Source organism: Phyllostomus discolor, chromosome 5, assembly GCF_004126475.2.
Source record: "Phyllostomus discolor isolate MPI-MPIP mPhyDis1 chromosome 5, mPhyDis1.pri.v3, whole genome shotgun sequence".
NCBI classification, from domain to species: Eukaryota; Metazoa; Chordata; class Mammalia; order Chiroptera; family Phyllostomidae; genus Phyllostomus; species Phyllostomus discolor.
The window spans coordinates 76421904-76449476 of NC_040907.2; the positions used below are offsets into that span (position 1 = coordinate 76421904).

The following is a 27573-nucleotide window of genomic DNA, read 5'->3' on the forward strand; positions in this document are numbered from 1 at the left end:
GACTATGAATTTCTTACATGACTTTGGGCAAGTTATAACCAACCGAGGTCTCTAGTTCTTCCTCTGCAAATGGATATACTACTAAGCTACTTCAAAGAGCTACTGCTGGGAAGAACAAATAAAAACCACCCTGAAATATTTTAAAACAATCCATCAGGACCTCACTCATGCAGAGCCACACCCATTCGCACGGGGCGGGGGGGGGGGGGTGGTGGTTGGTGGTACTGAGCGAGCACCTGGGGACAGGTGCCAACCATCCTGGCGCTGGCACCATATTCCTGTGCCCTCCTCTCCAAGGCTTTTGCCTGGAACTGGTCACTCTAGATTCCCCGCCCATTCTCCATCTGCCATGCTAATTATATGTATGCATGTGCCTTTGCTAATTTTGAAGAGCAGAAGTCATTGGTCCTGCTCAGTGTTGTCCATGGTGTAGCCCCCAGTTCTCATTCATACCAAGGATGGCCACCAGCACCACAGAGCTTGCAGCAGTTAAGTGGGGTGACTGGGCAGGGACAGGATACTCAGGTACCTGGTTCCCTCCAGGTCCTAAATGACATAAAGAATTGAAGTTCTAAGAAGCAACAGTCAATAAAGGCACTTGGAAGAAGCCTGCATTTCTCTATACACTTTCTAGAAAGAGCAAGAAGACCACTTTTGGTAATATTGAAAAAATCCACTGATACATTTAGGTGCTTTTAGTAGGTATTAAGATTTAAGTGGCATAGCAGAAGCCAAACAGTTATATTACTTAAAAATTTTTGTTCTGATACCTTGATATCACAGTTTAAACTATATCTAAGTATAGATATACTTACCACAAAGTATGCCACAAAGGGTACTATCTTCAAGTTTGGAGGTTCTTTAGATCTTAGTGACCAGTCCACCTCCTAATCATGTGAACTACAAACCATAAAGCGACCAGTCTGAGTTCCTTGGCCCCCCTGTGCCAAGTTTAGAACTCAAGCCTCCTGACACCCACTACAGCACTCTCGTCTTTATATCACAACAGGGATTTGCTTGTGGCTATTTTAATCAAGTCTCGCCACTGGTGAATTTAGGCTGTTTTTTATTAAGGTCTTAACCAGAAGACCATTTGAAGAGCTCTGCCTCTCCTAAGGCAGGACAAGCTTGTTCTGACCAGCTGTCCTAAGATTTTTCTGCTCAATCATCGAACCTGCAATATCCTCTTGCAGTCCTGACAAGGTGAGTACCTCTTCCAACCACACCAATGCATCTCTCATAAAAGGTACATTCTGAAATCTACAAAAGATCCAGAGGCACAGATTCAAAGGGAATCACAAAGCCTGGGGCAGGGAACGGGACCATTTTTGACAGGAACATTTACTAACATAATTTAAGCTGAGAAGACAGGGTCTCTGTTTTAACACAGCTCCACCGGGGCTTTTTGTGTCACAGCTCCTTTGGCCTCTGGTGAAGCTGTAGATCCCTTGCTCAGACTAATGTTTTCATATACCGAATGGTTGCAAACACTAATGTTTTTATTTCCTTTGTAATAAAGGAAATAAAGAAAATTCTTTATTGAAGTAGAACTATTCAAAATATTAAAAAGCACTCTATGAACACAGTGCTCTATGTGTTTTCAATAAAAAGATCCAGTAGTGGGTGAAAAAATTATTGTAATTTTGAAGTTGTAAAGAGCATACGCGATATTTCAAGATAATCTGCAATGTGTGATGCGATACGAAAATATCTGGGATTTCTGTGGGTGACAAAGTTGTCAGTACTACCAAGATGACTGTGGATTATTGCCTACACTCCTAATGGGAGGCAATGCTAAACTTCAGTCAGAGGATGGTAAAAATAAAGAAATAGTATCCAGAACTCTATTCAGGGACTCAGGTTCAGAACCACACACGATGGACTATGACCTCCTTGAGGTCTTAGTCATCTTCAATTTTCTGATACCTGATTAGTACTGAGAATGGCACAAAACAGGCACTGAGTATAAGTCTGAATTAAACTCAATTTAATGGAATCAATCAATCAAACTCTCGACTTAAAACAAAACAAAACAAAACAAACCCATCAGGAAGGAGCTGAGGAAGTCTAGGCTGACATTCCAAACTCCCAAAACTCCACCAGTCCACTCACTGCCAGCCTACTCCAAGTTCTTCATTCATTTAGCAAATATTCACGGAGCACCTAGTGTCAGGTAACATTCTGGTGAACACAAAATCCTAACTTCAGGTGGCAATTAATGTTAAGAAAATAAAACATGAAAAAACAAGGGGAAAAACCATGAAAACAGGGTAGTTACTGGTGGGGGAGGGGCGTTTTAGAATGGATGGTGGTAAAAAGAACTTTCTGGAATTTCAGCCAAGTCGGTGATAAGAAGCGAAGCCATGGTCGCAGGAGAAGGTGCAGGCCTAGGCCATTCCAGGCAGGGGGAACCACTTTGTAAAGGCTCAGAGGCAGGAAGAGGCTTGGCACAGGTCTTTTCTTCCTCATAATGTATTATATACTCTAAAGAGCTGTTGATATTCCCTGGCTCTGTCTTCCCTCCAGCACAACACTGCCAATATGTCTTCCTTAAACACTTTTGTACTGTGGGGCCCTTGCTGAAACATGCTCCCTATTCCTCAATACACCTGCCCATACCACACCTTGTTCAACATTTCCTCCCAGTCTTTCACATAAACCCTCTGGTCTCTTCTTAAGACCCTGGAAGAGGCTCTATTCATTTCTCCTATACCCTTCCCATCTTCCCCTCCTTCTATCACACTTTCAAATACTTCAGGCCACACTGATTTCTCAATCAGAGAATTTCAGGGCACAGGTTTAATAAATCATCTAAGTTATGAAATTATAAATTTGACCATTATGACCAATAATCACAATGATTATTATTATAATCATTTAGATGATAAAGAGGAGTGTTGAAGAACACTCACTAGGGTGTGCTCACTTTCAGCAGACTTGCAAATTCAGTATTTTAAATAAAAGCTTTGGTTGGGCCTCTTACTGTTTTCCCAAGCTGAATGAATCCTTTTATAATCAACCTGTTCCAGCTGTTAAAACTGGCCCTTCAGCTCTAAAATGAATTCTATTGCTTATCAACAGCAGGAGTTTAGATATTGTATAATCACCTAATTTAAGTTCTAGGTAATTCCTGGAAGCCAACACATAAAAAAGTATTCTCTCTCCTATCCAGATTTCCCCTCTAGAACTGAGTTTTTAGGTTGAATATACGGTACTGTTGAATATCAGTTAAGAGATTTCTAATGCCAGTTGATTCAAACTGCCAGTTGATTCAAAGATCAATGAATTTGATTAGAGAACAAATTTTCTAAATGACCGTCAGAAAATTATTTCCTTCTTTTGGGCAAATAACTGCCTGAGATTTACTATTTAACACTTTCGTGAAGTATAACATCCAAGATGAAGTTATGCAGGAAGATGTCAGGCACGAGAGGCATTTCCTGGTATTCTCCAATCACTCCAAGTCCCATCTTTAGGGTTGCCAGATTTAGCAAATGAAAATGCAGAACAGTTAGTTGAATTATAATTTCAAACAAACAACAAATACATTTTTATTCTAAGTATACCCCCAATACTGTACAGGATATACTTATACTAAAAGTATAATAAATGTTATATGAAATTCAAACTGAACTCAGCATCCCATATTTTATAAGGCAATCCTACTTAATATTCCCGAATGGAAAAAAAAAGCAAAATTAGAATTTAAAAGGAGAATTTCTATTTAAAATATAAACATCCTGTTTTAACTCCAATAAACCCCAGCAGAAGGCTCAAAGCATAACTAGTTAGAATAAGCCGCTACTATGACAGGATTCATTTTAGAACTGATGGTTCATTCTAACAATGAGGGTAGCTCCATTTGAAAGAAATACAAGAATTTAAAAACAAACATTAAATTTCCCCTAGAAATCAAGATGTAAGAACAAAAGCCATGTATTACTTGTATAAAAAAAGAGCAACTAATATGTAGTAAGAATACATTTTGTTTGCATAGCTTGCTACTTTTTACTTAGTGTTTACAAAAAACTAAAACATCAATGCAGATTATGTGATGCTGAGGGGAAAAAGCCCACAACTCCGCAAAAAAGAAAGCTGTTGAGGAAATTTCTGACTGGATCTGAAAGTTTTATATACCTCAAGCTATATGGAAGAAATGGCCTTAGAGCTTTCAGGATTTTGAAAATTTTTCACATGGAAACCCAATACCTTGGAAAATGAACACACTTGTTTGACTTTGCAATAAGGGGAGAAAGCCTGCCAGCAATGGGAACAGGATGACCCGAGAGCACGGGTTCCGAGCTCAGCACTACCGACATTCTGGGCCCAAGGATTCTTTGTTGTGAGGGGGCCTTTGCCCAGCAGAGAGACACGGGTACCATTCCTCCCCACCCCCAGTTACCACAACCAAAACTGTCTCCAGACACTGCCAGATGTCCCCTGGGGGGCAGAACTGTGCCCCGTTGAGAAGCAGTAGCCTCTCCCCTGGCAATTACAGTCCTGAGTTCCCAGCAATTTTTAAAAAGTATATGGCAGCACAGCTTAGAATAACAAAAGAAAGAAAAAACCATAACAAACTTTCCATCAAATCTGTGTTGACCAAAATTGCTCTAAATATATTCACCTATAATTAAAATAAACAGGTCTATGTACCTAAAAGTATTTCTAATTCTCTTCATACACAGGAAATTGTGTGCTAATACGGGACTTAGAGACCTATCTTGAGTCCCATCTCTCCATTTGATCAGCATACAGTTGTACAAGAGCTGAACTCCCTGAACACTTTCCATGTTCCAGACATGCATTCTCATTCAGTCCCTCCCTCCCTCCATCAACCCTGAGAGGTAGGTCATTAACTGTCTCATGTCATGGATTAGGAAACTCAGGTCTAGCAAAGTAAAATAAATTACTCAAGCTCCCACTCTGTGTGAGATTCTAAACCCAAGTAACTTCAAAGTCTAACCCCTTAACCACAAGAGAGGGCTCTCTCATCTTGGGGGAGAAAAGCCACTCAATGTCTCTGAGTTTCATTCTGTTTCCCCACCTATAACTGGAAAGAATGTTTCTCAGTATTTCTCAGAATTGCTGCAAGAACTTAAAGGCAGGTCAGTGAATTGTTGGAGGGTAAGAACCCAAGTCCTGGCAACCTGCAAGCAGTGACAGTCGGATTCTGAAGGACTATAACATCCTCAAACACCAGAAGAACCACACACTGACTCTGAGATCTACTTAGACTTGAAAATGAACTGGTGCCAACTCACTTGGAAAGAGCACTGTCAGGAAAGCAAATGTAAACAGTAAACATCATAATTAACCCTTAGGACTTTGAAAAGCCAAGTGAGAGACATCAAGTCTGGATGGGAAGGGGTATGGCAAGTGATAGGAGGCAGGCCACTCCCTTCTTTGCACAGGTCTGAGTCACCTCCAATGGTCCTCTCTCACATGGGACAGGGTACCTATACACCCTGGGAAGTACAGGAAGTCATGGAAGGCCTGAGTGGAAGGGGGTCATAAAGATGACTCACACTGGACAGATAAGAAACTGGAGCCAGAGAGGGGAAAGAACTGATCCACCCCATCTAGGCTGTGACCCCTGGCCGGGTTCCAGGTCCCCTGGGGCTGACTTACACAGCAAAGGCCAACCCCTTTCCTAAGTAGCCTCCAGTTCTGGGTAAGAAAGGAACTGCTTGCCGTACAGTCTTGGCCTGCCGCCAGCACAAAGAAAGAGTCATATTTGCCAGGTGTGTATCTTGCAGGAGTAGTTTCAGGACCAAATTATTGTTTTTCTAAGAGAAAAAAGACCAAAACAAAGTGTTTGTATAACTCAGTCCAAGAAGCATAAATGAAATGGTTAATCTTTGGGTTACAAAGTCTCATCAATAAGGTAAGAAATAGCCGTAGGAGCAAAATAGGGAGGGTTCTTGATTCCTATTGCATGATAAGAAATGCAATTAGGTTGAAGTCTATTCAGTATGCTTGGTGGAGGCAGGCAGCAATGGTGGTGACCATCTCTCTACTATAGATGCAAAGAAATAGCAAACACTGCTCCTTGTATAGAACTCTTCATTCTAAGTCACTTTCAGACACATATTACCCTATCCCCCCCCCCCGCCTGCCCCTCAATATCACAGTGGAGAAAGAAGGTACAGGTAGATGGTTTGGGATGCTAGGAGACCACAGACTATTTTGAAGAGAAAAATGTCTTACCCATCATTTCATGAAGCCACATTTAGATTCTAGGTCTAATTTCAACAGATATCAGCACAGAGGAGCTACAGTTACAGTGAACAGATCATTTGTCAATGGAAAAAGCCAGGATGTCAGGGGAGGGGTGTGTGTGTGTGTGTGTGTGTGTGTGTGTGTATGTGTGTTCGAGCACCAGGGGGATATGGGGAGAAAAAAGTGAAAGTCCATTTTAAAGGAAATGTAGAGAAAACTGCTAACAGAGTGGGCAGATTAAAGCTTGAGCTCTGGCAGTGAGAAAAGCCCAGGTCAGCCAAGGCAAAGCCGTGGGCGCCAGGACTACCAGCACCCACGGTAGCTACCAGCGCGGCCTCAGCAGGCCTGCCCGTGATCATAATCCCCGAGGGACGTTAGGTAGTGATCAGAGAGCCACCAGGAATGGAGAGGCTGGGAATGGAGTAGATGTGCCAGCCATGATTGCAGACATAAGAAACAAGGCCGGGCATCATAATAAATAATAAAATAATACAAATAATAAAATAATTACACATTTACCTTCCAACCTGGAGGGAAACCTTGTCAGCTTTCACAAAATGAAGACAGCAATCATGCAGTCAAAAGGAAAATTCCTTTTCTATTTTATAATGCAAGATTCACGCAATGTGGACTGATTTAAACAAGTGAACAAAGTACAACTACGTATTTTTATAAAGATCTGTAGGATTTAGTAGCTATTCCTCTATGCTTACACCAGTGATTGCTGAAGAAAAGGTAAACTAAAGGATTTAGGACATGAAAACAAATTTGACCTACTCATTGCCAATTTAATTACATGCATTCAAGAACTTCATGAAGCACCTAATCATTTATATTCTGGGGTAGTATTTCTGCACAGCTATTCTGTTAGATATTTTAAATTATAATTTCAAATGCACTCATTGTCACAGGCCTCTGAGTCTATTTTTACACACAAATCAATATACTTCTACTAATAAATAGGATTACTTTCCCAAGGCTCCTAGTGGGAGCTCAGCTGGACTTCTGTTTGGGAGGCCACTTCAAAGTTCTCCAAGAGTATTACCTTCCTGATGTTCAGCCTTAAGAATCAACAGAAGGCACCTGAGAGAAACCAACTCAAAAGGCAACCAAGCACCTGCAGGATGGGAAGGTTTAGATTGGCAGGTAGATTGACTCAGACACAGAGGGGAAAGCCCCAGTTTAAATGCCCTCTCCTGCAAAGTGTTTCCAGACCCACCACAGACCTTTGTTCCTCCACTTGAGAGCTAACACATGTTGCCTTCTCTTTGAAAAGGTACACACTCCTGGGGTTGTGTATGCCTTTTCCCACCAGAATGCCTGTCCTCCAACATCCAGGGCTTCATCCTCCTCAACTCTGTGGTCCAAACCACAGCCAGACCTGGAGCTCTCAGAGCTGAGGGAGGGCTAGACAAGTGTTGGGCCTAAGAAGCAGCATCTGCCAAATGATTTCTCTCTCTTCACTTATATTTTATACTGTGGTCTCATGTGGGCTCATGTCCTAAGTTGGAACAAATACTCTCGGTGAAGCTGAATGTTTCAACTCTTGCTGGCACGATATGCGAGTCCTCAAGGGAAGTCTTGTTGGGTCTTCCACTCCACACAATAAACACTTCGAATGCCACTTGCTGACTGCCCGCAGGACACAGAGACACATCGTAACCACCCTAGACAAGAGATTCCACGTGTCTGAGTAGCACCAGCGTTAAAGGAGAGGTTTGAAATCACTTGGTCTAGAGTCCTGTTTCTACCACCATCTCGAAGTGCAGCCTGAAACAAATGGTTTACTTTCCTCATGGGCAGATGACAAAGGGCTGCAGTATCAGATGAAGTAACACATGGAATCTGTGAAATGCTCATTCCTAGGGTACACACCTACCAGTAAGGTAGGCAACTGTTATCTTTCTTATTGCCCTACATCCACAGTGGATGGGGTAATCTATAAATTTTCTTTCTTTCTTTTTTTTTTTTAAAAACAGTGGTTTTTTTTTTATTTTTTTTATTTATTTATTTTTAGAGAGGGAAGGGGGAGAGAGAGAGAGAGAGAGAGAGAGAAACATCAATGTGCGATTGCTGGGGGTCATGGCCTGCAACCCAGCCACGTGCCCTGACTGGGAATCGAACCTGAGACACTTTGGTTCGCAGCCCATGCTCAATCCACTGAACTACGCCAGCCAGAGCGTAATCTATAAATTTTCAATAAAGTGTGATAAGAAAATAAAAGCATAATGAGGAAAACTAATTTTAATAAAAAACAAAGATAAGATGAACGGGGGCAGGATTTTCCCTACTGACAGAAAAACGTACCACAAAGCTACTGTATTTAAAGCAGCGCGCTGTTTCCTTAGCGACAAAGATGTCAGCAGAGGGTAGAAGGCCCAGACACAGACCAGCAGCGATCCCCGCACCGATCCAGGCACCCAGTGCTTGCTTCCAGAGCTCGCTTTCATAGGATGCAAATGGCACTTCAGATTCAAAGGGAAAGGCTGAACCATTCAATAAATGACGCTCATTAATTGGCTATTCATTTGGGAAAAATACAAAATCAGTTCTTTAAAACATACACACCCTTCCAAAGATGTTAAAGGTCAAAATGTTAAAATTTTTAAGCCAGAAGTAGAAAATATGGACTATTATGGTTATAATTTGGGGATAGCCAAGGCTTTTGAAAACAACCACCAAATGCATAAACTGTAAAGGCTGTAGTTTTATATTTTTAAAAAATGAGCAAAACTTCTGTAGAGAGATATACATCTCACAGATAAAATTAAAAGAAAAGTGAGAAACCAGGAAAAAATATTTAGTTTACTTCACATACACACCAGAGAAAGTCCAATACCTGTAACTCATTAAAAATTCCAATAATTCCATAAGAAAATTATAAACAGCCTTGTAAAACTGATATAGGATTAAATGTAGTAATCCATCTCTGATTCTGTGAAATGTGTACAATAATCATACCAACTTCTGTAAAATGAGGACAGCAATCATAATAGATTCACAGGGAAGTGGAAGTTTAAATCTCATATAATGTGCTTAAAACAATCCTGGCACATAAAAACTGTCACTCAGTATTAGCCAGTAGCGGTAAGAATAGTACCAGTGGTGGTATGAACAGTAGTTAAGTGTTAAAGAAACACAAAATAAAAATCAGGAAATACCACCTAGTATCACTAGCAAAACTGCAAAAAGACTAATGCTTTCCAGCCCTGGAAAAAGTATCAGAATACTAGTAGGCACTGGTGGTAGGAATAAGAATGGGTTCATCCTTTTTGGAGGACAACTTGGCCTCACCTGCCAGCATTTTACTGTGTGTGCTCCATGACAGAAATTCAATAAACAGAATCCAGCCTACAGAAATGCACATGGGCACAAAAATATATGTACAAGGATAGTCAATGTAGCACTGCTTATAATTATCGACAGTTAAAATGAGAAATACCAATTAAACGGGAAAAGCTAACTGCATTCTGGCATATCAGTATCATGGGTGGTAATGCAGCTATTACCAAGAATGAACATCAGTACAAAAATAGGTCTAATTCCTTGCTAAGTACAAACTGCAAGCCGCAATTTGCACTTTCATATAAAATATTACATTTGCAAATGGATATGAAAGGGGAGGCCAAGCTGTCATGGTGGTTAGCTCTAGGAAGGAAAGCAGAACTAGGAGGAAGTAAAGAGGGGTATTTTACATTTTACTCCATTGACATATATTCTTCGATTTCTTTAAATAATAAGCATGTACTAAAAATAAGTACTTCCTTAAAAAAAGGGGGGGGGGGCTCTGACTGGTGCAGTTCAGTGGATTAGGTGCTGGGCCTGTGAACTGAAATGTCACCCTTCACCCTTTCGATTCCCAGTCAGGGCTCATGCCTGGGTTGCAGGCCAGGTCCCCAGTAGGGTTCCAGCGAGAGGCACCCAATTGACATACCTCTCCTGCATTGATGTTTCTCCCTCTCCTCCCTCTCTCTGAAAATAAATAAGTAAATAAATAAAGTCAAAAAGAAAAAAAGGGGGGTGGCAGCAAAGTCAGTGTTTCCTAACAGTCATAACTGGAACTCTGACTAAATGCCTGTGTCCACCATGCTCCTCAAACCACAAAAGGGACTGCCGCCTCTGCAGGTGCGCTCAGAGGTGCTGCCGCAGCGGGAGGATACTAACAGTCACTCAGCTCCCTTATTCTGACTCAGCTTAGAATCTTCTGATCAGGAACACAGGGCAACACCAATTTGTGCCACTGCCCGCTTGGCAGGTGTTATTTGTCCAGGTAAATTAATAAGCCTGCATTCCAGTTCATTGATCTTCAGAACTCTGATTCACACATTATAGTCCCCCTGAGTTCCTAATCATGAAAAGTTGGGGCCTATTTCTATTCTTATTGAAATCTCTTCTCTAAGGTGCAAAAACAGCAGGAGACCTGCCTTATCTAAAATGGGTAGCCAACTAGAAGGCCATTTTAGCAACATTATTCTTATGTTACAGCAAAGGAAAAGCAAGACTCAGAAAAGCTTAACATTTGGCAACCTGTTACTGTCAATGGTGACAATACACATCTAGAGCTATCTTAACAAATATTGATAAAGTTCAACAGTGTAGACAGCATGGCTCTATTCCAATTCCCCTGACTCCTCAAGGCAGGGAAGGCTCACTCTCTGGTCTGCAAACCTGGTTTTGGAAAGGATGGCAGTAGCTGAGTCATGCTGGAAATCAGAGGTGGCGCACATTTAAGGGCCACACCTTGGTCACCCCTGCTACACAGCACAGCAAACTCGCAAAGTCAAGGACGTAGAAACGCTGATCCTCACCTTCTCAAGCAAGGCAGGAAGCAAGAAATGAATATGCATGCCTTACTTCCCCAACCTCTATAATGTGAACAGCCACAAATGGCAAACTTAAAACTGCTGCTGTAACCAGAAGTTGTTTTGGCTGAGGGTGCACAGAAAGGAAAAGGAAATGCCCACCACTGGACAAAAGGACATTTTTAGAAGAGAACCATCAAGACAAACCTAGGTCATAGAGCCTTATAATCTTTCACATGAATTTTCAAAGTCCATTGTCAAAGGAACTCTCCATCCATCCCAAACCCTCCCTTTAACAAGGTAGTAATTAATTAGCATTTGTAAACTGAAGATGGCTGTTACACTGACAAGTTACTTAAAAAAGACCCAGGTTTGTGTTAGTGCAGAACTAAAGAATTTTTACCAATTTAATTAAGGTTACCCCCCTACTCATCTTCATGAAAGACCAGGTGACATCTAGTTTTTTGAGTGTTTAAGTTCATTTAATTACACATAAATTTAATAAAAGTTTTAAATAATCAGAACTTCTGATTCCATGATTTTGGTTATAATTTATACAATGGTTATTCACACCCATTCAAACTGTGAGTAGTCGAAAGTTCTTCACACAGAGAACTGTGGTATCTATTCAATGACTTTATCGGTTTTTATGAATTGGGGGTAGGGGCAGAAATTGCACCACATTTATCGAGTGGCCAGCCGCTCTGTGCCAAGCTCCAAGCTGGATGAGTTCCATGGCCTCTCATTTCATTCCCTCCTTACAATATCTTTAAATACCCAAATGACCTAAGGAGAGCAGCCATTTCATTTGTACATCTGGCTGGCAATTTGATTATAGATGCAAAGATTTTTAATCGTGCCGGATAAGAGGGTGATTAAGAGAGAAGGAATTAAAAGAAGGAAAATAATTGTCAAACAAGCATGTCGAAGTCTCTAGAGAGAAGGGAGGGAAGTTTTCCCGTTCACTAGATGACAAAAAGCCCAAAGGACGCGGAGCACTCATACAATGACTGAGTTCAGTGCTGTGGCACACGGGAGCCTCCCACTTCAAGGAGGGACTGCAGTACCTCCGGTTTTGAGCTATCTTCACACACCAAAGACTTTTGGTGCATGTGCTTTTGTAAGTGCTGCTGTTATCTGGATTGCTCTGTGTGAGCAACACCTTCCTTGTGTATCACGTTTAACAGTGCAGCTCAGTGAAGGCCACAGGCTTTCCCCAGTCCTGAGAAAGTATCTTTCCACAAACAGTGGCTCTCAAACTTAGTGCATCAGAATGACCTCAGAGGCCTGCGAAACCCTGCCACTGGGGTCCCGCCTGAGTTCCTGACTCAATACACCTGAGGAATGGCCAGAAATTTTGCATTTCTAACAAGCTCCCAAGCGCTGCTGGTCTGAGCCCACCATGTAAGAACCACTGTTGTAAAAAACCAGATCAGAGTCCATCAAAGACAGCAACATCAACATAAGAAACAAGCAAACAAAATATAACCAGAGACACTGAAATTAAGAACAAACTGACAGTAACCAGAGGGGAGGTGGGGGAGGATAATGGGAGGAACAGGGCGGGGTGGGGGCGGTTGTCTCAGGAACTACTGTAAAGGACACCTGGACAAAACCAAAGGGGAGGGTGGAAACAAGGGAGGGAGGTGGGTTTGGCTAGGGTTGGGGGTGGTTGGGGGAAATGCAGACAACTGTAATTGAACAACAATAAAACAATTTTTTAAAAATTTAAAAAAAAGAAACGGGGTACTTACATGGCAAAGCTTTCATCGGTATGACACAAGCCACACAAAGGCAGGGAATTTTGTCTGTGTTAACACTGTTTCCTCAGCACCTACAACAGGGGCTGGTGTATCCCAGGTGCCTCATGGGTCAGGACGGATGCTCCACGGCAGAGACTGGCCAGCATGCAGAGGGATGAGCAGCAGCAAGGAAATGGCTGCTAATGCTGAACTACCCTGCACGGGAAGCTCAACTTGCTAACCATGACAGCAACAACAACACTAATAGGATGACAACAAACATTTAGGAGTGTGTAGCACTGACCAGTGTGGGAGCCAGCACTTTACAGGCATTGCGGCATTTAATTTTCACAACAATCCTACGAGGGGAGAACCTCATTTAACAGGTGAGAAAACAGGTTAGAGGGGAGGTGACATGCCCACATCACCAACATCACCAACATCACCAAAGGCGAAGCTGGGATCAACAGCCATGCTGGGATGTTAGTCCTGAGCAGAAGGGCTCCTTTAATTACCCAGCTGAGTCAATGATAAATACAAAACTTCCTTAGCCTGCCCTGAACTGCAGACTTTGACCCCTTCTCCAACTTACAGGGAAACCTCAAGTGGCCTGTTCACAGAATTCATGATCATAAAACAGACAGGGTGGGCTTCAGGGGACTACAAAGAGCTAGGAAGAGTGGGACCAGTGAATCACAGCTTTGGGGGTTCCGTGGTTAGGCATGCCAAGGGAAAAGGTCTAGTTCGGTTGTTCTCAATGGGAGGAAGGGTGCTTATTGACCGGAGGGGACACCTGGCAATGTCCAGGGACACATTTGATTGTCATCACTGGGGGTGCTACTGGCATCTAGTACATGAAAACCAGGAATGCTCCTCAACATCCCAAGATGCACAGGGCAGCCCCCACTACAAAGCATATCTGGCCAAAATGCCAATGGTGCCAAAACCCGGGTCTAGTTTCAAACTTCCTAAAGCCTTCTCTGCCAACCCTCCCTCTTCCCTGCTTCCCCCCAGTTTGGATGCCTAAGACTTCCCTTATATTTTCTCATGTCAATCACTGTCTTTCATCTTGTCTTAAGTTCCTGAAGAACATGTTTCGTTTCTCTTATCTCCTGATAAACTCCTTGAGGGTCAGAGCATCTTAGTCTCCTTTTAACCCCCAGAATACCAGGAACGGAATTCTGCACTAAGCAGGCGTTAAAAAGTGTTTGCCTAATAGTCTCTTCTCCCTGAAGTGGGCAGAAATGCTAAGAATTTAGATTCAACTAAGAGTTCTTACCATGGTGGGGGGCACACACTAGTTAGGAGCACACAGTAAATTTTTTATAAACACTATTGCATTTAATTCTCCCAACCACTGGAGGAAACACGGACACTATTTTAGGTAACTACAGCTCACAGATACAGTTTGTAAAAGGTCACAGGCTGGTAAGTGAAAGAGCATGTTTCTGGAGCCAGATCTTTAAGTCCTATGCTCCCTCCATACCCACCGCCATGTCCTAGGGCTGAAAACTTTATCTCCTAAAGCCTAGTCCCAGAATTAGGGTGTCTGAGATGTGAACAAGGGAAACAGCAACATGAAAGGTTGGAAACTTTACCACAGTATTACTGTGACCGTCACCAATTCTGCTAGTCAATATAACAACAAAATCAGTCAATTCAAAGAGTGGTACAAATAGGGTTAAACAGATGTTACATATTTAAAAATCAATTATAAAGATACTTAGAATTTACATAGCTCTTTCCTAGAGAGCAGTACTCAAAGACTCCCAGTTTTAAACTTTAACATGCTAAAAATTCAAGATTTTTTTAAAATCAGCAAAACTGGAGAGCAGAGGACATAATGGCCAGAAGAGCCATCTTAGTTCAAGACGTAATTATGTGACCTTTCTGTACGCACAGCACTCTCCAGCTGGCTCTCTGCTCTGAGAGGCTGCAAACTGTGGGCTTTCTCGGAGCACAGAGGAGGCAGCCCGGACCTGGCGGAGCATGTAATAAATAACATCTGATGGCTCATCTCTGGGCACCCTGACAGTATTGATCCCCAAAAGTCAACCTGATGAATCTGTCTCATTTTCATATCATAGAGGGAGAAGTGGAAATGATGAAAAGGTTTTTGTGGCACCAATTTTTTTTAAGCTACAGAGACCAGTGCTTGGCTTGTGATTGCTCATCCGGACTTCCACTAAAACCCATATGCCAAAGCCACATTTCCACAGCTCAGACCCTGCCTTTCAGAAATTCCGATGGCCTCTGGTGTCACTCACAACCAACTCAGACCAAACTAACCATTCCCTGCACACCGTGCACACCCTGACATAAAAGCTCAACCTCACCCATTCTTCCAGTCCCAGCACTTAAAACATCCTAGAAGCCAAAGGTGTATGTTTTCTTTTCTCCCTTATTCTGTCCCTCACTTCCACCTGCCTTTTCACACTGTCACCACAGCTGTCTTGCTTCCAGACCTATCAAATCTGTAGTACCCATCCTCTAAATGGTATCCCCTGGTTCTCCTCCCAAGGACATTTCTGGCTTTTTATCCATTTGATAACCTGTACCAGGCAGGCCCAGGCCTGACAGAATGAAAAGGCTTCCTATAATAGGTAAAGTGAGACCTATTGAGAGCAGGGTGTCCAGAATTATCTCCCGGGTTCCCAGCTGGTGTTGGTGCCTGGAACGCAGCAATGGTGCTCACGTAAACCTCCCGAGCTCAGATTCTTCACCGTTGGGAACCCCTTCTTGTTTTACCTCCTTTGGGTTTTGGGTAACCCATCGCTGGATGGCTTGCCTTGGCAAAGACCTGGAAATCCAGATGTTGGAACTGCAAGGATGGATATGGGGTACCAATGCACCCACCCAGGGCTGTTCTGTCCAACTGAGGAAGCAGTTGGAACAAATGCGGCAGATCCTGCAGCACCTGGTCATTCCAGCTTCGAGAAACCTTTGCTTGTGCTCAACTACCTACAGCAGTAGGTAGTGCTTCTCTGATTGCGGAAGGCAGAGCTGGAGCCTGAAAATGGCCACCTGGAACAAGTGCTACAGGCAATTCTTACTGTCAGGTAAGCTTAGAAAAACAGTGGATTACTTCTTTTGGACAGGTATCTTGGGTTCCTACTATGTAATTAATACAATTAGCAGAGAACACAGGGGATAAAAGCCAGGAATAAGCTGAGACTTTGGAGCCAGGCTCCTAGGGTTCAATTTCAGGTGCCCCACTCATCAGTGGAGGATCGAGCCAGCCCCTTAACCCTTCAGTGTCTGTTTCTTCTCATGCAGAACAAGCTTGATCATGATACCCACTTCATAGGTTGTTATGTGGATAATGTGCGTAAAGCACTTAGTTCCGAGCCCTCCATACACATGGGCACTTGATAAACATTAACTATTATTATCCAAGAGACCAGAGATTGCTGAGTGGCAGTGTTTAAGCCAAATCTGGCCTACAGACCTATTTTGTTTGGCTTTCACATTTTCCTTTCCAATAAAACCAACATTTAAAAACTGGTAGATTTCTGGTGCTTTAAGGTTGAAAATCTGGCAACAAATGAGGCCTGCCTTGCCCTCTGGCAGCAATGGCCTGGGATGGGTCCCACAGCCCCCTTTCATAGGGAATTTCTCCCTTGTTCAAGCACAACCTCCACACCTCTTATCCAACCCCTCCTCCCCAACCCCCACCATTAATTTCTTGCCTGGCCCTAACAGGAAGGCAGTATCTACTGGAGACCAATTTTACCAACATAGCCAAAGTTAGGTCCTAGGATTGCCCGCATATTGACTCTAGTCCAACTGGTCTCTGCTCGTGCTAACCTACTTTCTGCCTCCCTACCGTCAGCTTATAATGCGCCCCCCCAATTGTCCCTCTCCACCTAGCTCAGTGGTTCCAGTGTTGTGCATTAAAATGATGTGAAGCACTTAAAAAAAAAAAAAAACAACCCATGTCTAGCCCCACCCAAAGGTTCTAATTAGTCTGGGTGGGGCCCAAGTATTAATAACTTTTTAAATTGTCCAGCTGATTCAACGTGTACCCTAATGTACTCCAAAACTTACGACCAGGAGGCCACGGCCTCCCCATTTTCACGGCTCAGCTGGCACTTCCTGCTGAAACTGTACAGCTGAGGACTCCAGGAGTCTTGTTTTGCTCCTGACTCCTGTTTAGTCTTGCTTTGGGATCAACTTGTGTCTAAAGCCTGTCTCCCCAAACAGACGGCAAACTCAAGAGTGGGCGGATCACACCTCATGCTTCTTTGTGTCCTCAGCAGGACAACTGGGGCACTACGCATGCTGTGGGTGTCTAATGAAAACGCCTCCACTTAAATATTTGAGAGTCTACAATGCAGAAGGCATTGCAAGGACTACATGGTGAAAACACCAGGCTGATTGCTCACAACTTATAGGTTTGAAAGAGTAAGTCAAGAACGCCCATGGTGAGGATACAAGGCAGACTACTAAGATGTGGTACAGGAGAGCAGTAATGTGAGGGAAGGTGGGGCCCAAGCCTTGGGGAGTCAGGGAAGGCTCTGTGCAGGTCTCCTTGATGGGCCAGTGGGAAGGATGGCATCCAGAGACAGGTAGAGTAGGAGAAGAAAGAACCCACGTGCAAATGAATGCATCAGAAAGAAACCTCAACCACCTGAACCACTGAGCCATGCCAACATCCACATTGGGAAGAATGGGAAGCAAACTGTCAAAGATAAGATTTTACCTTACACTGAACACTAGGGAAAAGGCTGTAATCAACCTAAGTCACAGAAGCAGTCAGTGACGGCCGCCATTCTGGCATCCTTCTAAAAGCCAAGCAGAAGGAAGGTGAGGGGTAAGGGGGAAGAACAGCCTGAACACAAAAAACTAGAGAAGCAGGAGACAAGAATGGGAAAGGAAGGCCCAGAGGCAGGGTCCCCGAACTCTGGAGAGGACAACTGCCCTCCTCCAATGGGGTCTCCAGGGCTGCCAGGGCCCAGAGACATCGGACACCCTGATTTCTGCCATTCAGTCTTAAGCCACAGTTTACTACACAGAAGTGAAATCATGTTAACAGTGTAATTCATATTAATAGTGCAACTGTATTAACACATTTAATCACAGAAATAAAGACTTTAGTCACAACACTGTTACTGCTGAATAAGTTTATTCTCCTCCTCCTCCCATGTCAAGGACAGCAGCTTATAAAGACATACAAATATCTTAAAGAATATGTTTGGACAAAACCATCCCATGGTTCACTCCTCGCCATCACCGCCATATTCAGACAGGTGTTAAAGGTTTCAGCGAGCACAAGAGCGAGGTCAGAAAAGGACCCACCAAAGAAGGGACAGCCCGGTAGAGGGCTGTGAGAGGGAAGGGCAGTCCTACCACGTACCCACTGAACACGCACACCCTCCTCCCGTGGGACAGGCACTGGCGTAAGCACTTCACAGACCCAAACTCCCATCTTCCTAAGCCCATGGAGGCAGGTACATTTATTTCCCCATTTTACAGGTGAGGAGATTAAGACACACAGGGCAAATGATTCGCCTCAAGACACAAAGCTAAGTAGTGTCGGAATGAGAACCAGGCACTCAGGCTCCGGGGATCATCATCTGACTCTTATCCTCAGCGGCCCCCACTTCACCTTTTTGGTGGAGGGTGTAGGTCGTGAGTCTGTTCCTCTCCTAAGGGCTGACAGACCCAGGAAGACTGAGATGTACAGGGCCACAGGGCTGCCGCTCCAGTTATGTATTTTTAAAGCCGTAAAACATCAGAAATGGAAAGGGCAAAGCAGGGATGATACTTGTAGAGGCTTACATCCGATGACTCCAGTATCCAGAGCCACAACCTTCAGGATCCTGAAAAAAAAAACTGGGTAAAGCCTTTCTCAGCAGTCAGTCAAAAGCAACTGGAGGTGCCAAAAGGATCTCTGGGATAGCTAGGCAGGTGCTGGCTGGGAGGACCAAAGGCATTTAGCTCCTCTGCTTCCTGAAAGATGGACTCTATTCACCAAAAAATCTTCTAGTGGAAACCATTGTCACCAGCAAATACAGCACTCATGATTGCTACTTTACCACTCACTGGCTGTAAGACCCAATCTACACGTGGCACCTTTCCGATTTGTGGCCTGCAGACAAGCCATATATCCCTGCCCCTAATGAGTCGGTGAACTACAGCCACCTTGGATTATATTTCACTTTTAGGCTTCAGGACTTGAAGTGATTCTATTTTTAAGCTTTCTCAGTTTCACAAGTAAAAGAAGACATTTTAAGAAAATTAGTTCTGGCTTTTAGGGGATGGTGGCTGCCTCTGAAAGAGTTAACAGACCAGCCACTTGGTTACACCAGAAATCTTGGGGAGCTGGGAGCCAGGGGCCGGGAAGAGCACCTAGTGTCATGTTGGTGGGCAGGGTCCAGGGTCCTCTGAAGATACAATACAAGGACATGGGTGGCCCCAGACAAACCCTTCAATTCCAGAGCTACACTCTGCCTCTCTCCCAGGGAAGTGTCAAAATCCTTTTATGTTTATTTTCTGTGAAGTATGTTTTACTTTTTGAGCAAAGAAATGTCATTTCCACAGAAGACAATCAAATTTGGATATAACTAATAAATCTTTAAAAAGACTACTATTATGTTACTGTTATAGTCAGTCATTCCTTCCATTTTAAAAATTCCCTTGCATTTAACATCTAAAGGAGCTTCACTTATTTTGTATCTTTGAGAGTGAAATGTTACTCCAATATTAACTACTCAAAGGACCCTTCTGTATGTTTACATTTTTAAAAAATGTAACTATTCCTGAAGGTAATCTAAAATGTATTCTACACATCCCAATTTTCATATATAGGGTGCATAAGACATAGTTAACTTTCTCTTGGTGAATGAGGCTGCTTCTAAGAATTCAAGTCTCCAATTTCAGTTCTGGCTCAGCCACTAGCTAGCTTGTGACCTTGGACAAGTAACTTAACTGCAGTAGGCCTTAATTTCCTCTCCTACAAAACTGGGTCAGATGATGACTGTTTCTTTACAGCTCTCAAATGTTACAATCTGAAGACCATTGGTAATATCGACTATGGCCTATGCTAACCTAAATTACTGTTCTTAGGGACTGTCAAGTTATGAGAATGTTACCTGCACAGTACAAATGGCCCCAAAGCAAAGTTACCCAGACATTCGTACGGTAATTGAAAGCAGACTAAAGTCAACCACTTGTATTATTTTAACCCCCTCCCATTCCATCCGCTGTCAATTCTCACTGCTATCAACCTCCCACTGACATAAAACCCTGCCTTAGCTTACAAAGCTAAGTGTGGCCTGCTTTACCCAGGTTCTCTAATAAAGCAAAAGGCAGGCGCTTTGTGATAAAATCTGACAACCAGTGGGCTTCATTTCTTCTCATTTTAAGTTACATTGTAGACTATTGTGGCCACAATACTGACCCCTCAGTTAAGGGTGGGAGGAGAATGAGAATGCATTCCTGTAATTCATGCTTTGAGATTTAAAAGCACACTGTTTTGGGGGAGTAGGGTTTGAAGCAAAAGTGAGAACAGAAGATAAACCAATTTCCTTCCTACTAAAGCAAAAACTATACTCCTTATCCCACCATATTAGCCCCTACCCATGCCCTTCCAAGTTTCTTGTCCCCATCTCAACTGTTGCTTTTTTGTACCGTCTGCTGTGTAACTTTTCTTTGTTAAGATACATTTTCCAAGTCACTCTTTGAAGCCAAAAAGATCAGAGTAGGAGGAAGGAGATACCATTTGTGGTTTCCTATATTTACAACTTTCCCAGTTATCTTACCTTCTTACTTCTAGGAAACTATGGATTAGTAGGGGAAAAAATGCTTCTTAGTAATTGTAAATATAGTCCCAGAAACACTATTTTAAGCTGCTAACAAGCATGAAAACATGCATTAAACCACATGCTTAGTACCTTAAAGAAGTCAGGGAAGTTCTCTTTAAAAACTAAAATGAAACAGGTAACCTGGTAAGAACTGAAACCTACCTTCTTTGCCTGGGGTGGTTTCATGGGAATCTATGAGGGATTTAATTCAATGAGCACAGACGATTCATACTCACGTATCCTAATTTAAGATGTCAGTAGAAAGTGGGTGGTTAAAAGGAATGGGAATTGGTTTAGCCTAGAAAGTGGATGTGAACTAGGCATGCAAATGGAATATACAGAAATCACATAAAATTAGAAAACCAGTCAGAAAATTAACTGAACACCTGAAACTTTGCCAAATGGGTCCAAGTCCTTTGAACGGGGGTAAAGGTATAGATGGTTTATCTACGGGGATGGCAATAAAGACTGAGGAGTTAGAAGAAAACTACTGCATTGTATCTCTGAGAAAAGAAAATAAAACAACTTGTCCCCAGCCTTTCCATCTCCAGGTGCTGTTAGTCATGTTTAAGCTTAGAGTATTATTTTCTGTTTCAAGTTAACTTAACACAGCACATTAATCTCAGAATCTATGCTTCCAAGTATTATACAAGGTGATGATTTATAGAAAAACAACAACAAAAACAATCCTTTCCTGTTCGCAAGCTTGGGTCTTTAGCTCACGGTGCCACATTTAAGGGTGCTTTGCTTCAGAGGGTGACTAAAGTGGTGCCCTTGATACTGACTATGGCACTGAGCTATTTGTACTGCCCAAGTCTGGGCTGCATTACATTAAAACTTCCATTTTGGGGTGTGTAGTGACTAAAAATTCTCTCCTGGCTTAAACTTAGCATCAACCATGTATCTCAGCAGAAGCAAGATTATTGAGTACTGAACCACAAAGACCCAGCATTTTTCTTCTTTTGTACTTGCACAGGAAAAGAGACCCGACCTTAGCACCTATGGTTCCTGCATTCTTACACGGAAATTTCAAGCTTACGCGGGCTCTCTCCCAAGGTACAACCAGTGGGTTGCTATGATTAGATTACATTAAATCAGATGTAACAGGCCATTGTCTCTTGTATTAATAGGGCCCAAGTTCTCTAGAAGTAGAATGAAATAATTTCAGCTTCTTTTTAGAAAAGGCAGAAAATGACAAAGACTTTTCTGTTCCAGAAAATAGCACTTCTGGCTGGTTTCTCTAGAGCTCCTCCATTTCCAACAGTTCAAGAGCTAAAACTGAGTTTACTGCAAGTCTCTCACTTGGTGACAACTAGGAGTTCAGTTCTCTAAAAGCCACTAAGTGCAAATGCACTCAAAAGTTGATAGGTTCATGGGTCATGAGTGGAGGGAAACTTCGGCAAAAAAGTGAGGATGAGTTGCTCCTTGTCACAAAATAAGCACAAGCTCAGGCTAGGGCAGCTCAACTCTGCCATCTCGATGCAGGCCTGTCACACTGAAAGGCCCTTATTTTACCCAGTGCTAGGACAGCTGTGTCTTACAGACTTAAAAGCCCATATTAATTAGGTATAAGTAATTACATTTCAGTCTAGAAAACTTTTAACCATTTTGTGCATATATGTAAACAAGGGGCAGTTGTACACGTGGTCTTATCCTTTGTCTAAGTTAAAAAAGTAGTATTTCTGCATCCTCATGCTATTGAGCATCTACTATTTGTCAGGCACTGTGCTGTTTCATGTGCATTATCATATTTAAACCTTAAAAACAAACAAACATAAAACCCTTCAAGTTAGTATTGTTACTGTTCTGATTTAACAGAAGAGGAAATTGTTTTGAGAGACTTACTGGCCTAAGATCATACAACTTGTAAATGAGAGGCAATCAGCTAGAAAGAGAACACTCACACATATTTCTTCTTGTTACAAAAAAAGGTAAAGAAGTTGTTCCTGGTTAAGTTCTCAGATGTTCTTGAGACAGAACATGGAATAAAGTGGGTCTGCAATTCTGGCCCCTGAACACAAATTTTCAACCACTGCGTGGACAGAAAGTATTTAAACAGTCTCTTGGCTCAGCCAGTCACTCATCTATCTCCAAGTTGTCTGTCCTGCTCAGGGAAAGAATTATCAATTAATTTCAAGTATTAAATAGAAGTCTAATGTAGTTTTGACGAGAACAAAGCAAATTAAACTTTATACTCAGGACTCGTGACTTTGGAATTATATATATTCTCATGGCAAGGAGGACCAAGTTTTGAAATAACTTGGAAGGTGGTGAGGGTAGTTTTTTATACTTTAAAAACTTAAATACAATGAACTACATATAAGTTTGGCTAGACAGTTTTGCAGACCTGGCCCAACAAGCAGGCTAAGACTAAAAAAAAAATCAATCTGGTGGTCTTACAAATTCCTATTATCAAAACTCCCCTCCATAAATCTGAATCCAATCCAAGAAGTATGTCAATAGCTGGTTGTTTAAGATTAGGCTTAAGATATAGTAACAGAACTGTGTAGAAGGAAAATATGCTTAAAATATGTCCAAGCATGTTTAGGTCAAGTCAGTAATAGTATTTAATACTAATACAAGCATGGAATATTCTTGTGACTGAGAACCCAGAAGACACATACTACATGTGTTAAACGGGTACTTGTGCTGTTTCCCCCCTGCTGGCAGGCCCTAGTCACTAAAAAAACCAAAAACCAGAAAACCAATCACCTTCTTTGAGAATGTATCCCACATCCCTAGCAAGTATCTCTGGGGCTGTAATGCATTTAAGATCCCACAAGGGAAGAAATTGGGAAGAGTCAGGCAATAAAATTTTTCTTTATTCCAAAATCCATCTCATTCTCAAAGTAATGCTCATGCACTGACTTTCTTAAACACCCCTCCAAATCTTGGACCCTCCAAAAAATAAACCCATTTGGAGCTGAGACAAGGTGAGGTCAACGACTGGTGTTGTCAACGAACCATTTATCTAACTGAGTCTGGTTCATTTCTAGCCTCGTGGTGGCCAAGCCTGACCACGAGGGTGAAGACAGGAGGCATGGAGGAAGGGAATGAAGGAGAGAAAAGGAGAAGGGGGGGAGACGGACCGCCGGGCCACAATTCTAGTACCAACAAAAAGAGAAGCCGCATACTGACCTAAATCATCTCTCAAAGGCGCTTTATAAATTACAGGGACAAAGGGAGGGGGTGGCGGGTGGCCTGGGAATCCTACGGACACCCAACCCTCTGACCCGCCCCCTCCCCCTCCAGCACAAGGGAAGGAAGACAGAAAACAGAGCACAACTCGGCCATTGGCGAGAAGCCCCCTCCCGTTTTCAATTGCCCATCCACAGGCCCCCTAAGAAAAAAATACACGTAAACAGCAAACCAACCCCCTGGGGCGGACACTCGAGCTCAGAGGTCCCCAGAACCGGAGGCCGGGCATTTACTTAGTTAGATTTTTCTTGCTTACTCATTTCCCTCAAGCACCCAACCCCCCGTTCCCACTCCAAAATCCCGCTCAACCGCCTACCCTCTCGGTTCCAGCCCCCAACAGAATCCGGTGCCCCCGTGGCGGCGGCAGCCCCCCGCGCGGTCCCGGTCACTAACCTGCTGCTGTAAGGGCATTTCCGAAACCAGCCTGGCTCCGGGGGAGGTGGGGGGCCGGCTGGAGAGGGGCCCGGAGGGCCGAGCAGACCAGCGGCGCCGGCAGAAAGCGGGCGTCCGGAGCGGGGGGGTAGAAAGCGGAGAGGGAGGGTGGCCGTGCGGGTGCGAGGGCGCCGGGACCGTCCCAAGCCAGGGAGCCGGCGAGCAGGAGGAAGTGGGTGCCCCCTCTCCCCTCCAGCGCCCCCTCCCGCCGCTGCCTCCTCCCCAGTCACAGGCGCGTCCTCCGCGCACGTGTGCGAAACGTCACCGGCGGGTCCCGGGGAGAGGGACAGACCCGGGCTGCGGGACGGGAACGCGGCTGCACCCGCCCTCCGTCGCCTGGGGGCGGGGAGGGGGACAGGGCGGGGAAGGAAGGGGTAAGGGGAGAGGCGGGTCAAGGGCAGGCCCGGGGCCCGGCAAGGAAGGCCCGGACGCTCCGGCCACGCGGGCGCCGCCGCCGCCACCACCAGGATGCGCCCAGGCCCGAGCGCCCTCTCGCTAGCCCCTCACCCCAGGACACCCCACGCCCCAGCCTGCACCCGCCTGCCAGTTCCACCGCTTCCCCCAGCATATCCCCCTCCGTTGTCCCCAGCCCTTTTGTTGCCCGGAGTTACAGATCCCAAAATGTGACAAGCGCAGCCCGGCAGAACCTCTGCGCTCCCAGCACGCCATAGGGACCCCGTACTGCCAACGTGCTTCCGAGGCCGGCGACCAGCCCAATTGTCCCCCGGTTTCCACCCCCCAGAGTCCCCCACTCCCCAGTTCACTACTCCCTCCTCCACCCCCTTCTCCATCCGGGGCGTGACCCCATCCTACGCCCGAGAAAGAGGAAGCTTCGAGTTGGAGGGGAGGGGACAGTGGGGGTAGGGAAAAGTGTAGGAAAAGAAGTGGGGGTCACAGAAAGTTTCAGAGTCTCTGATGTGGCTCATGCCAAAGAGATCCCTATTGCCCCACGCTCTTTGCGGAGCCCCCAGACCCCACCGGCGCTGAGGGGAGCGCACAGGTCTAACAATAAACCCTCGTTGGAGGGGCAGCCCAGAGGCCCACTGCGCTCGGCCTGCGCTCTCCCGGGACAACCCACAGCGCGCCCACCCCCCGCCTGGGCTGGAGACGGTGGGAACAGAAGGGCATTACCGGAGGGCCGCCACCGCCGCTGCCGCCACGTCCTAGCGCTGGTGCCTGCTGCAGCAGCCCGGTTCTGCTGGAGGGTCCGTGCGGCGTGGTGTAGAGGAGGCTGCCGGCGGTCTGCTCCGCGCCGGGGGCACTGGGGAGGATGGGGCCCGCGGCTACGGCGCCGCTTTGGAGGGAGGAGGAACAGGAGGTGGAAGTGTTCGTGGTGAGGATCTGGATGTACGCGCCCGGGGCGGCGGCGGAGGCAGCGGCGGTGGTGGCGGCAGGGAAGCCGGGGCTGGCTAGCAGTGCCCTTTTGTCCATGGAGGCTGCAGCAGCGGCGGCGACGATAGCCGCCCCCTCCCCACCCCCGGCGGTCACCAGGTACTGCTCCAGGGCGGGCTGGATCCCCCTTCTCATCTCTCGGTCCTGCGCTTTTTATTGCTACGTTATATTAATGTATTTTTTCAATTTCTTTATTATTTGCAGTCGGAGTTTCCAAGTCTCTCCTCCTTCTCTCCTCCCCGCCCGGCGCTTCCGAGCCCCTTCTCTCTCTTTTCTTTTTATTTTTCGGCACCGCACCAGCACCGGGGGCCAAAAATAATCGGGGCTCTGGAGAGAGGAGGGTCCCGGCCGCACGGATATCGGGCCCCGAGGGGGGATGGAAGCGTCAGGGGCGGCCGATGCAACGGATTGCGAGGCGGTGGCGGCAGCCCGGGTGCTGCGGCCGGCAGCTGAAAAATGGCTCCAGGAAGCTGCTGCTGACAATGAATGAAGGGATACGGTTTACGCGCCAAGGTCCTCCCGCGAAACTCAGATTTCCCGCCGGCTTTTCAAACCATATTTACATGTCCCCGCCCCTCAACCCGCTGAGGACCGTTCCCACAGCCCATTGGGCCTCTATCTCCTTACTTCAGTCCCAATCGTAGAGCACGATCACGATTTGATGGCTTCCATTGGCTGCCGTGCAGTATGGTTACCCGGGCGACGTGGGTCCTATTTGCATAAGCCGCCTTGATTGGCTAGGGGAAAGCAGGGGTTTTTGTTTTTTTTTTAGAAGGTGGAGCAAAGCTTTCCCTTCTCTCCCACGGCAGACCACGCCTAATATAGGGTCCGCCCCAGTCCCCGCCCGCCAGCCGGATGGGCGCTGCTGACCTGGGCAGGGACTCCGCGCCCCGCAGACTCTGTTGATCTAATCTAGAGCGCAAGTTTCGCTTTTGGAAATTGTCAAGGTGACTAAGGAGACATCTTCGGGAACTCCCTTTCCTTTGACCAATCAGTGTAATAGGAGAACAACCGAAGCTTTTCCCAAATATGTGCCAAAAGCAAGTTGGACCACGCGGACGATGCCTGGCAGGTGGAAGCGGAGCCCTTTAAAACAGGTTTCTCTCTTCCTGAATCCAGTCAACTCCGGGGTGAGAGGTGATCCGGAGGCCGAGACTGATAGACAGAAGCATGTGGGCAGACAGAATCGTGGTGGCAGAAGGTTGGGTTCACCTGATAGCGGGCACCATTTAGTTAATATTCTAGATCATTCCTGGTGGCTTGAGTATTTCCCTGGGTTGTATTTAAGTGAAAATTTAATCAGCGTTTTGTTGAGTGAAATCTCACCACCAGTATTGGTATGAGTCCAGCAAACACCCCAGGCTAACCCAGAAACACCCAGGTAGTTAATCAGAGCTAACGTAGGACTGATCTGGGGGTTTCCAACCCACCAAGCAGTAACCCGAAGTACACGTTTCCCACGATGACGTGTTGCTCCCAACCAGCCCTGCTGCACGTCTGGGCACCAGCACTTTTACAATCAAGGTTTCCTAGCAAGTTCTCTGACTAAAAGAAACCCGACGACCCAAACTTATTTCAAAATATTTTTAAAAGATTTTTTTTTACTAAACTAGAAACTGTCACCAGAAAAAAATATTAAATTATTGTCAAATGGCGTCTGTATTGGTGCAAATCCTAAATGCGTCCTAAAATTGAAGAATGCTTTGTGAGACCGAGAGGAAAAGGAACCCCTGCAGGAATGTGGGGCATGGTGTACATGTCAAGCAGTCTTACACGGTTCCAATCACTGAGAATTGTACAAAGTAGCTTCTGAGCTGGTGTGTTCACTGTGTGATGAGGATTGCAGTGCCTGAAGCCCTTTCCCAAAGATATTATTATTATTATTAATTTCCAAAAACTAATATAGTTTTTTAAAATTATTTTATTGTTGTTCAATTAGTTATCTGCATTTACCCCCACCACTGCCCCCCCACCCCAGCCAAA

At 44.8% G+C, this 27573-nt stretch overlaps 1 protein-coding gene across 2 annotated transcripts in view; it reads right to left on the reverse strand.

Annotated features, from left to right (window-relative positions):
• E2F3 (E2F transcription factor 3) overlaps nt 1-26079 on the reverse strand; it is a 71248-nt gene extending 45169 nt beyond the window's left edge. Inside the window, exon 1 of one of the 2 annotated variants that reach the window (XM_036026453.1) lies at nt 25330-26079. In XM_036026453.1, coding sequence (XP_035882346.1) covers nt 25330-25725 — 396 coding nt within the window. In that variant the 5' untranslated portion in view covers nt 25726-26079. The remainder of the gene's footprint in view (nt 1-25329) is intronic. The other variant, XM_028511654.2, reaches the window with a different exon arrangement.
• Nucleotides 26080-27573: the final 1494 nt, after the last annotated feature.